This window comes from Cynara cardunculus (genome assembly GCF_001531365.2).
Source record: "Cynara cardunculus var. scolymus isolate 2C chromosome LG 13, CcrdV1, whole genome shotgun sequence".
Taxonomy (NCBI): domain Eukaryota; kingdom Viridiplantae; phylum Streptophyta; class Magnoliopsida; order Asterales; family Asteraceae; genus Cynara; species Cynara cardunculus.
In genome coordinates, this window is record NC_037540.1 from 9190673 (window position 1) to 9203390 (window position 12718).

The following is a 12718-nucleotide window of genomic DNA, read 5'->3' on the forward strand; positions in this document are numbered from 1 at the left end:
CTCTTGTGGCCACAGAGGTTCAAATACGGTGACTTCGAGTTAACTGCAAAACAGGTGGTCGTTCCTGGGATTAGTCGGCTCGCATAAGGGGTTGGATATTCAGGTTAATAAAAAAATGGTATCACATATATTTATCTTAATCAAGTCTTGGTACTTAATCATATTATAGAACTCTATATATCGTGATAATTGTGAGAACTTTTATCTTAAAGATATTGTTTTATATTACCTTTTCATCTAAGGCTAGCATTTAATGGATTGATGAACATATATTTGTTTTACAATATGTTTGTTTCATATGTATGTGGTTTAACAAATATGAAACCTTTTTATATGTTACTTTTGTTTTACAAACAAGTTAAAAAGATTCATATTGTGAAACAAACACATTTTGAAACAAATATATGTTAATCAATATTCTAAATCATAATCTTAAATTAAAAAAAAAATCATATGAAATAGCACATGATATTATATTAATTAATAACCTTAAAAATCGGTTTCTCATTTATATTATATGGTCTCATAAATTTTGAATTTAGGAATATATAGTTGCAACTTGTAAGTATCAAATATCATACGAGAATAACAATAACCTTTAAATATATGATTCGAATTGAATAAAAACGAACATATATTCGAACCAATTGATAACAAAAACAAATACATAAATAGATAGAGTCAGATCATTTACACTCCTATTCACAGATACACAACAAACTCTAGTAATTCTCTACATAGCGATAAGCAGTAAAAGTACGGTGACTATGAGGATCATAAGCCTGCCTTTCCTACATCGAGCATAAATGTCGATTGCGCTGTTATGGTTTCTTCGTTGACTGGCTGTTGCTGCACCTGCAGCAGCATATACAGGTATGACCGCCATGCCTGCTCCTCCTTGTTGGGAAGAGGTAGTCTGGCCACCATTCCCGTTGTTGTTTTCTCCAACTGGGTGCCCACCACCTCCACCTCCACCTCCACCTCCACCTCCACCTCCACCTCCACCTCTTGCACCGGCATGGGCAAATTTGCTTTGGTTTACGATTCCGTTGCCACTACCTGTCGTGGAATTGTCATTAGAGTCGTTTATGTTTAATGACAAAAATAAAAATTGCATTTTGAGAGATGAGTTTGTATTCAACATAAAAGATTTGTGTTTTATTGTTTTATTGAACACATAAATAACTACTGAACACCGTTTTTTATTTATAGATAAAAACAACAGAACAAACATGCTTTTGTTAGGAATCTATTTTATGTCCCAAAACAATAATTGAACTTCACGAATGGTTTTACCGAAAGGATTGTACGATCTTTCGAGCAAAAATAGGTTTACGAGGTCAAACGCCTGAACATTCAACTTCAAAACTAATACGAATCACTTCAATGTTTCGGGAAATTTCAAACACCCATCTTAAGATTTGTAATGAAGCTACAAATATAAATTTGTTGATGTTAACTATGAAACAAATCCCACACCAATTTTAACCTCAAAAGTTAATAGGTTTGACCCTAGAAAGTCAAAATCAAACTTTATAAATGAATGAAAACTAGTTCATCACCAACAGATATAGAACCACAAAACCCAAGATTCACATAGTCTTGGTTTCCATTGAACCATGGTGATTGAGCCAATACACATATGGTGCACCCTCCTACATATGACCTGAATTTATAAGCTCTTGTATATATGTAACCTAAAGGTTTTGACTTCAAATCCGTGGGTATCGTTAATTAGATGGATCATTGAAGTCGTTCCAACGGTTAGATTTAACCTTTTAGCCGCGGTTTTCTGAATTTTTAAAAGCCTAGAGATGATGTCTAAAAACAAAGAAGAGAGAGAGAGAGAGAACCTGAGTCCAAATTGTTGGCAAATGATGCAGGAAAAGAGAAGCTGAAGATAAGCAGCAAGAGAAGCAGCAGCACCTTCATAACACCCATGTTTCCTTCTATGATCTCTCTCTGAATGCTTCCACCTTCTCACCCACTACAACTCCTTTCCCTTTTGTCTTTCTCCACACACATATATATATATACACACACATACACATACGCACATGCACACGCAAGTGTATAAAGGTACGTACACAACATATAATCCCATATCTTTTTGAAACCGACGACATTAATAGAAAAGGCCGTGTCTCAACATATGGGTTGTTTGATAAATAAATGAATGGTTAAGGTCATGTTTACATAAACTATTTAATTTTTCGAGCTTATTGGAAAAAACCCTGTTTTAAATAAAGATTTATATTATCATCTAACTTATCCACTAATTTTCACCAACACTATCAATCTAATCATTACATGTATAATTATATCCTGAAAGCATTGTAGACCTAACAGGATAAGCTTGAGTTTGTTCCAAAACTTTAACTTATTTAAACACATATAATATTATTTAAGGAATATATATATATATATATATATATATATATATATATATTTGTACACGTATAATTAAGCTTTATATATAAAAAGAGCTGAAAACTAAAAAGAGGAAAGCTTTAATCCCATTAAGGGATGCCCACAACTCTTTTGTATTGGGACCCCTTCACATGATTCTTTCCACCAAACACTTGGTTAGAATTTGAGTTCTATATATATATATATACCTTCATTAAGGGAATTTTTGAGTTTTCAAAAATACTTGTAACAATTCGTCTTGTATTGATAGAAAACTGGATTTCTTGAATCCTTATAATTGCGTGTTACCAATAACTTCCACCATGAATATGAATTGAATTCGAAGTTATCGAGTCGGGTCACTACTTTAGGTTTTGAGACGTTGCAGTTGACATCAGAACAGTGGTTTAAGTGAATTAGGTATCAAGGATCTTAATCTTAAGCCTAGGTGGAAGAAGTGGTCCTAATATGACGAGAATTGAAGAGATTATAAATTTAGACGAACGTCTTATGTTACCTATATATTAATAGCTAGGTGAAGTTGATGTAACAAAACAGCCACAGATAACTTTAAGTATGATGGTGTTGGCAATGTCTTTTTAAGGTAAAAGATTGAAAGAGGTGTGCATTGAATTTTAAACGAAAAAAAGGTGGAAAATAGCTAGTAATGATGTGGTTGGTAGTGCCACTTGCCTTGTAAGTACACATAGGGACCGTTTACCAAACACTTGTTCGGTAAATGCTTACCGGTAAAATTTAACACTATTATTTACGTACCGGGTAAGATTTTAGTCCATCAAAACGACATCTTATGCAACAATTTACCCGATAAATGCTTACCGTGGTAAGAGTCATCACTCTCACTTACCGAGTAAGATTCATGATCCTTGTCTTACACTTGCCGGATAAGATTTTTGGTCCTTACCGTATTCATCTGGTACGATAACATGACTTAGTAAGCACTTACCCGAGTAAGTGTTTGGTAAACGGCACCATAGTATCCCATAATCCCATATATATATATATATATATATATATATATATATATATATATATATATAAGAGTCATTGAGGGCCTTACAAACTATAGTGGAGAATAATTATGGAAGTCAAAAGAATCATGTTTGTCACAAAACTCAAGAGATGATTGGTGTGCTAGAAAAGTATCGGGCCTCCCATAATTAGTTGGCATACAAAAAGAAATTAATATCTATCGATTAACAATAAGTCGATTAAGACAAAGATGAATGATATTAAATGGTAAAACGATGATTAGTCAGTTAGAAACGACACGGGCTCCAAACAACAGTTAGTCATGGAAAAATATATACATCTGAACATGTGGACTTGAAAGACAATAATGATGAGACATAGATAAATACTGAGTTAAAGAAACTCATTTCATGCAATCGATTAATAAGTATTAATGTTATGTTTGAATTTTTCTTTATAAAAAGGGCATTGTATTGAACATGGGTACACTTTCATTTTAAAGAAAGAAAAATCCGAGTGAATAATATGATTTTCGACAGTACTGGTACTAATGCTCTTATTACTGCATAATTTGTGTAATTTGGTCTCTTTTGCATGAGATTTTGAGTCTTGCGCATGTCTACCATTTCACCACCAAGGCATCTCGACTCTTTGACAACATGAAAAACCAAAAGCTCTGCCCTCCATTTTTATCTATACTATATTATAAAGCATTTAACAAAAATTCTTAGAAACCACATTTTGTGCGTAAAGTACTGTTTGTTAATGCATATTACTTAAAACTCAAGATTGCAAGTAGATTGTGCGTAAGTACAACTTATTAAAGCTTCATATATGAATTCGTGTAACTAACTGCAAATAAACATAATCAACTACAGGATAAACATCTCATTTTAAATATAAAAAATTTAAAATATAATTAGGATAATCATTGAGTTCTAACAGAATACTTAATTATTATTTTTTATAAAATGTTATATTATTAAACCAAAAAAAATATTTTATTATTAAACTTAAATTAAATTATAATGAAAAAATTAAAAAAAATTACATAAAAAATGAGACCTTTTAAATAGTTGATTTGATATTAACATTGATATATTTTTTTCAAATTTTTATGATATCTTCAAATTTATATTTTATTCAAAAATAAATCATTATTGCTTACTTAAAAACACATAAAATCGTATTACAACATAGACAGAGACAAATAATAAAATAGAACATAAAAATCGAGATGTGTTTCGCTACATTGCGAAAATACTCTTCTAGTCTATCCAAGGGATGGAAGGGCAGAGTTGAGGCTTAACAAGTGAGTTTAAGAACAACATCGGAATAAGTAGTGGAAGTATGACTTATTGCTAGTTGTTATAAAAGTAAATATACCAATGGTGCCGTAGTGGAAACTAGTGATATGCTTTTATAATGAAAAAAATTACAATGATATGATGGTTTACAAAATGATACGTATGTGTTAAATTTTGAAAACACCTTAGAAGGCAAGATATATAAGCGACACGATGAGAAGTATACTTGTTAAGAAAGTGGATTCAAGTAGGAAACCTCTTTGATTTGTGAGCATATTCTTGCATATCATAGAGCACGTAATATTAATGGTAGGGCCAAACACATAATCATATCAGAGTGTGGTGTGTGTCGGTGATTCGTTTAAGAAAAGAAAGGCAGTTTCTTGTTGTTTACGAATAATTGGAGTTTTGAGGTGTGAACACGATAGAGAAAATTCTATTATTGGATTTTTCACTTCCATCTAAAGGTATTTCTAATCGCCCTCTTTGTTTTTTTTTGTTACTTGTATAAGATTGTAACCAGATCTCTGAAGGGTTGTGATTTCGTTGTGTTTGCTTTTGCTGTTTTATTTTAGTTTTATGGCTTTCAGATTCTATCACAACCCAATAGTGGTATCAGAGCCAAGTTTACAATGTACAAGTACATGTGAAATCATATGTATCAAATCTGTAATTATTTTGATTTAAGTGCCAAATCCAATAAAAAGTGTAAACCACAGGGACCAAATGTATAATTATCTCTAAATCAGTTGGTTCTTTTTGGATTTTGACCTTTTAAAACCCCAAACGCAGTTCACTTTCGTCCTCTGTGCTTCGAAACCCTAGCCGAACGACAGGCCAATCTTAACAGTTAAATCTTCATGGTAAGATAACAGAATCATCAAATATACAACTTCATTCACCATTTTCGTTTTTAGTTTTTTTTCTCTTTTCTGTGATTTTTTTATTGTACAAATCATCTGAAGGTTTATACTTCTTTGATTGTTCAGGCGCCGAAGAAGGAAAAAGCCCCCCCTCCGTCGTCCAAGCCAGCCAAGTCCGGCGGTGGAAAGCAGAAAAAGAAGGTCAATTTCTGAAACTTGTATGACTTTGATTCGTTTAGCTGGTTTGTTTCTGCTATATTTGGGATTTAAGCCGTCTGTTAAGGTATTGATATTCGAATTGGAGAATTTTATTTGGCATTATATGGTATAGGGCTTGTGATATATTTTTGATCTGTGAATCTGTAAGTAATATTTGGTCAAAATTGAAGAGCTGCACTTTGTTTTTATTGTTAAAACTTAAAACCAGTTAGGAAGATTGGTTATGGGATTTCTTTCAAATTCAAGACCAGCATTATTTTATTTGTAAGTCTCGTTATTAAACTCTAATTTAGTTAGCAGACTTTCTTGAGAAATTGTGGAATTCATATGAATTTGGAAGCTATGAACTTGAAAAAATAGGGTTTGGCATTTGAATTCTACTTCTATCTGGTCTGTACATGGCTATTAAGAGGAAGCATAATGTTTTATTTAGGTATGACTATTTTTAGATCTTGTAAACAGTTATGTGGATACAATTACTGAAATTTTAAGCCTGCACATAAATAAAAAATGTATACACTTGGTTTTCTAGGCGACTAATTTCATTGCTCCATTAATGGCAACTATTTAGGAAGAATTTGAGAGAGCCCCAAACAAGTTTAGAAAAGTTGATCGACGAACACAATTTGAGAAAAGTCGATTGATTCCTACTTAGTATTTTGAAATAGTTTAGTCGATGCTTAGTTGCTAACCAACACCACGGGGGATGCTTTTCTCCTAGGTTATGATAATGTGACCCAAACTAATTGTAGCTATGATGGTATGCTTTTATACTAGGTTATGATGATGACACAAACTAATTGTAGCTATGGTAGTATGCTTTTCTCCTAGGTTATGATAATGTGACCCCAACTAATTGAAGCTATGAGGGGATGCTTTTTGTCTAGATGCCACTTGAGGGGACTGATATTTTGATGTTTCATATATATGTATATTTGGGCAGGTTCAAACTCGGTTTAAAAATGCGCGCTTAATGCGCTCCGATGCGTGATGCGCTGAAGGTAATGCATCAGAGGGACTGATGCGAAGCGATTCCATGATGCTCTCTGATGCGGTCGCGTCACCTATGCATCACACGAAGCGTGCATCAGCGCATCCTGTATGTTTCATGTTTGGGCTCCTTTTTCATTATTTAGAGGTTTTTAGTTGGGTTTTTTAGTTGGGCTTTTTGTAGATTAAAATAGAACGTAATAATGACCTAATAAAATAGAAGCCCCTCTCAAGTGAAATTCAATCGTGCCTTGCAACGTCGATATAAAAAAGAGGGAAATAGTGATCCTATCATTCTAGAAGACATAGATGAAAGTAATTAGTGGTTGATGGAGAGGATGGACAATGATGATGAAGATGATGATTTGGTGTTTATTGATGATGATCTTACATGGGATGACGTAGGTAGAACTTCCAGGGCGTATGAGACTCCTCATTTCACTAGAGCATCAAGAGAGGGAGAGTAAATGATGATAGGTTGGGTCCATCAAGAACTAGAAGTGCTAGAGGAAAATGACATGTTCTTCAGGATGAAGATGATGAAGTTGAGGTGGAAGCAGATATTGGAGGGTTTGATAATGATGAGGGAGATGAACCCGTGTTGGGGTTTGATGATGCTGATCTTGGGGAGTATTATTGGTCACTTGGTCATTTAGTTTAGGGATTGGGGACTATTAGACATTTACTTGTGTTCTTCATGGTAGTAGTTTGTGTGTTTTGTCATTCCGATTTACGAACTTTTTAAGATTCTAATGCCACTTTTTGAACTACTTTATGTTTTAAATGAAGTATTTTGATAGGTAAGTATTTTTAAGGTAGAAATTGATATGTAAAATTAAATTATATGTATTTTTTGAATACCGGGCGCATCACGTGTGTGATGCGAGCGCATCCGCATCGGCTTTCGGGACCCTTACCGCCTCGGACCACATTGTGCTTTTTAAAACCAAGGGTCCAAATGAGAATATGACAAAAAGGTAGAGAAGGTGAGAAAGACGAAAAATGGATGAAAAAGTATAACAATATGGATGCCAAATTAAAGAGAATAAAATGCTTGTTTTTTGGTATAATTGTTTGGCTCCAATTTTGGTTGTATCTTGCCAATTTTCCATTAAAAACTAAGGGCATGGCGTCTTTTTTGTTTTAAAAAAGGTGGTTGTGATTCTCTTTTTAATCACATCACGGTTGATATCTATTATCACCTTTTAACCTTTTTGTCACTCTCATTTGAACCTTCCTGTAAATACACAAACACAAACATTAGTTGTGTACACATGCGAGCAACAAGATGTAAAATTTTGTCATAAATCGAGGATGGAAATTTTTTGCAATCTTCATTCAAAAATAAAATCAGAAATTTATGTTTGAACAATATTAAATTACAGGCGTTTATAATCATTCACATCTATACATAGATGACTGAAATATGCTAATAGTTTTGATTTCTTTTTTGGGAAAGAGATCAATGGGGTTTCGGAAACCCATGCACCTTCCGGTATCCATTCATAACTCTTAATGCATTACCAATTTTAAGAGTTGTATCTAAATGCTTAATGAGACGGTACAGATGTTGTTTTCTCATAAGCCTTATCTGTTCCACACATCAAGTTTAATTGTGATTCCTTGGTCAAGTAATTTGGCTTATAAATTTATCCATGACTGTAGAATGTCGATATATTTTTGGCTGTCGCTTGAAGTAACTTTTCGTTTGAGGATTTGGGCCATGTATCATTTAAATTGTTGGAAGATTTTGTTTTTGCAGGGGGGGGGTGACTGGTGGTCAAGTAAAGATATCAGCCTGAACTTTTGATGGTTTACATATGAAATTTTGAATGCATGAATGATTTTTAGACAGACTACAATCGACTGGAGAGCTGGCTCCTTTTTCACTCATCCAACCACCCATCTCTCCAATTGAGCATGTTCGAATTGCAATACAACGAGTAATTTCAAGTTTTAATCTTTTGTTACGACTTATGAATGAAGCTTACGATTGTTTTCGAATTGGTTTGCAGAAGTGGAGCAAAGGAAAGCAAAAGGAGAAGGTGAACAACATGGTTCTATTTGACAAGGCGACGTACGATAAGCTTCTTTCTGAAGCTCCAAAGTTCAAGCTCATCACTCCTTCCATCTTGTCAGACAGATTAAGGGTAACCGCCAAATTCTCTCCTTAAACATCTTCTCAGATCATTAAAGTTCACCCGTACCTACACAATCAAACCTACTCGAGTATTTTGTTGTTCGTGAAGGATATCATTAAGTTCTCCAATAATATTACACACCCAATTTACATCTTGTTTCATTTCAGATTAATGGGTCGTTGGCAAGAAAGGCGATCAAGGATTTGATGGCAAGAGGTGCTATTAGAATGGTATCCGCTCATGCTAGCCAACAAATTTATACCAGGGCCACAAATACTTGAGATTTAGCAAGGCATGATTTCTGGTTCTGTTTCTAGAACAAAAGTTTCTTTCAGAATTAAGAACTTACATTTGTTTTCTTCGTTTACTATGCTATATTGTGAAAACCGGCACTAATACCGAGTCAGATGTAGTCTTTTCTTATATTCTAGTAGTTGTTAGTACAGCGTTCTGTGTCACCCATGTTTGTTTCATCTTATGTTCCCTTGTAATGTACCTAGAGATGCATAAAGGACTGGTTAACTGATTTTGGACCGATATAGACCGAGGACCAGCACTAAAAAGGTCCGTCTCAAGGGTCGGTCAAAGGCGGAAGGCTGTTTTGATCCTAAGATTCTGTGTTAGCCGAATGAATTCAATCAAGTTTTGTATATCCTTATAATTAAGCAAAACTGGAAGTAAATAATTGAAATTTTGAAAATCAAAATATGTTGGTACTATTTATTAAACTTCAATTAATAAATAATTAAAAAAAATAAACCGGTAACGTACGGTATTATCGTGGTATACGACTTCTAATATTACATATCAATCAAATTTAGATAGTTAGTACGATACTATCAACCAACTAAATTGGTTGATTTTTTGCTACAAGATTGACACCCTTGAAAGAAGGTATAGGGTTCAAGATACAAACTATAGTACTTATACTATACAACTACTACTTGAAAGAAGGTATAGGGTTCAAGATACAAACTATAGTACTTATACTATACAACTACTACTTGAAAGAAGGACACATGTAAGAGCTACTACAAAGGCCCGTCGTGCTCGTGTACGGGAACAAAGCCATTGGTCGGCTCGCCGGCAGCTCCGGAACCTCCTTCTCGAAGCTAACGTACTCCACCACCTCCGCCATGCTCGGCCGCCCTTTACTCTCTTGCAAAGTACACAACAGCCCGATATCCATCACGTGAACCGCTTGATCCATGTTCAACACCGAACACATCTTCCCATCCACAACCTTTTCTTTTTCTTTCATCTCGTGCATGATCCATGCCCATTCCAATAGGTCCCGGTCCAGGTCAGAGTCTGACCCATCGAGGTCAGACTCTGACTTGTACCTCTTCCTACCGGCCACAACCTCCAACACAAGCACCCCAAACGAAAAAACATCCGCCGGTTGACTCACTGCCGCCTCGAACTGGTTCGATTCCGTCCCCGACATTACAAACCCGAAATCACCGAGCATGGCTCGGAAACTCACGTCGATGAATACGCTGCTTGTTGTCACGTTCTTGTGAGCGTGTTTTTGTGAATGGAGGTAACTCAACGCTTGAGCCGCGTCTCTAACCACCCTGAGCCTTCGGCTCCATGGCAAGACACCAATTCCGTAGAGCCATTCGTTGAAGGTCCCATTTGGTACATAGTCGTAAACCACCATGGTCTCTTGGTGGTCAAAGCACCACCCTCTAATCGCCACTAGATTTGGGTGGCGGAGCTTACTCATTGCCTTAATCTCTTTACCGACACGCCGCCAGTAAACACCGTGAGACCTCAAGTAACTCGTCGAAAACTTCGTCACCGCTACGTGACACCCGTTTAATAAGGTGCCCCTATATGTATCACCTCTTTCATCACTCGCTACCTTGTGTAACTCATCGAAACATCGAGTTGCCGATGAAATTTCCGCAATAGTGAACCGCCGTGGTTTGTTTGGCGGACGAGGCCGTTCTTTCACCGCCGGCAGCATGACTGCCTCGTTTGATTTATTGCCGCTCCTATGCTTTCGGTTGTAGTATAAACTCACCAAAGCAAGAGCTACAAGCAAAACCACCGTCATGAAAATAAAGAAACCATTCAGTCGGTTAATATGTGCGCCACCTCCGTCGTCGCCATCACCGGTGATGAGTTTGCTATCGCAGGTTTCTGGTGAGGGTACACGGAGAGAAGCTTGACTAGTTGAAGTAAAGTTCCATGAGAACACGTTATGAATTTGTGCAAAATTTCCGGTGGACGCCGAGAATCCGACGAACATATACTCTTTCAAGAAATCCGATATATCGAGTCGGTCGGAAAACATAGGTTTGGAAGGATAACCAAGGCGGTCGGAACCTAATCTAATGTCCAAGAAACGGCTTTCGCCACTGTACTCGACCCAAACCCTGTGTATTTCACCATCATTCAGGTTAACACCAAACTCGGAGGCATTAATAGTGATCGTGGAAACAATGGAACCCAAATTGATCCCCACATGGTTGTCGTTAGGGTCGCCGAATTCAACGTTTTCACGAGTGTCGAACTCAATCCCGACAGCTTTGTATTCTTCGTCACAGGCATCGTTTAGCATGCCTAGCCACGGCCCAGGCCGTCCCACAGTGAACTCGTCAGGTGCAAACATGAACGTAAAACCACTTCCACCACCGTCACCGCCATTTTCGTCACCAGACGACGAGTTTGATTCCAAGGTTTCAAGCTGAAAAGCGAAAGTCGTTTCGAAGGAAGCCGGGGTTCTACTCACTGGGTCGAAAACACGAATGGGATACGCGTAAACAGCACGACCAGCCAAGTGTTTCAGATCAACGTCTTTTTGGGTCGTATCTGGTATCCGAACCCGACCCGTTTCATCCACCACGGAGCTTCCCAGCAGCTTGAGATCATGTGCAGTTCTTGGCCCTTGGAAATCAGGAAAAGAGAAGCGTTTTGTGACATTGATAATGACACCATTGTCGGGTTTCTGTTGATCAATCGATTCAACATAAACGAAGAAGACGACGATGAATGCTAACAACTTCATCATGGTTGGAAGAGATAAAGCGATGGAAGCCATTAGAGCTCAAAGAAGGAAGGTCTGGTCTGGTTTGGTTTGATGATTGATAAGAAGAAAGAGCCAATGAAAATGTGTGTTTGTGAACGTTAAAAGATGTCCATTTCGTTAAGGTTGTGGTGGTGGGTACGTCTATGGAGGATGTGGTTATGGTTTGCAGGATGATGAGTCCAAAAACTTAATTTAAATTAAAAAAAATCAAATTTTTATCTAAAAATATCTGGAATTTTGTTATATCACTCTAAAAAAAAAGGTTCCAACATATATTGAAAAAAAAATGGTTCTGTCTGAAAATACGTATATATGAATGAAGAATAATATGACGTTTTTTAATTACTTACATAATTAGGTTCATATTTGTTTTTATTGATTCTTACATCGGAGACGGACTTTCCGTATTGGTTTGTTTGGGTGTCGGGAGAGTTGTCAATCGGGTAGGGCCGGGAAAGGGTGGGTCAAAGCATGTGCTATCGTTTGGCACCATCTCGGGTGAACAGTCGTAGACAGTTTAAAAAGAAAAGAAATCTACGGCTGTAAGTAATTAATGAACAATTGAAAATGACAAGGTAGAAGGGCACTACCGTGCAACAAAACAGATAAGAAATACATGATAGCCTGTGATTTTAAGTAATTATTGTATATAATTAACCTCGTATATTTTAATTAATTAATATTTTTTTTAAATAATTAATAATTAAATTAAATATTTTCATTAAAATTATTTATCATATTTTAATTATCAATAGAATA

The 12718-nt window shown here is 35.9% G+C and overlaps 3 protein-coding genes across 3 annotated transcripts; 1 reads left to right on the top strand and 2 right to left on the bottom strand.

The window, feature by feature from the left end:
- Positions 1–592: 592 nt before the first annotated feature.
- Positions 593–2027, bottom strand: LOC112525857 (putative glycine-rich cell wall structural protein 1). The gene is made up of 2 exons (XM_025136150.1): positions 1854–2027; positions 593–1059 (listed from the first exon to the last, which is right to left on the bottom strand). The coding sequence occupies exons 1-2, from the start codon at positions 1939–1941 to the stop codon at positions 734–736; spliced, it is 414 nt and encodes a 137-aa protein (XP_024991918.1). The 5' UTR covers positions 1942–2027; the 3' UTR covers positions 593–733.
- A 3479-nt stretch (positions 2028–5506) lies between these two features.
- Positions 5507–9382, top strand: LOC112526088 (40S ribosomal protein S25). The gene is made up of 4 exons (XM_025136478.1): positions 5507–5572; positions 5699–5773; positions 8797–8931; positions 9090–9382. Exons 1-4 carry the CDS (start codon positions 5570–5572, stop codon positions 9201–9203), a joined length of 327 nt encoding a protein of 108 aa, XP_024992246.1. The 5' UTR covers positions 5507–5569; the 3' UTR covers positions 9204–9382.
- Positions 9383–9747: 365 nt separating this feature from the next.
- Positions 9748–11971, bottom strand: LOC112524726 (probable L-type lectin-domain containing receptor kinase S.7). Its single transcript, XM_025134684.1, has one exon. It carries the CDS (start codon positions 11969–11971, stop codon positions 9923–9925), a length of 2049 nt encoding a protein of 682 aa, XP_024990452.1. The 3' UTR covers positions 9748–9922.
- Between the last annotated feature and the right edge of the window lie 747 nt (positions 11972–12718).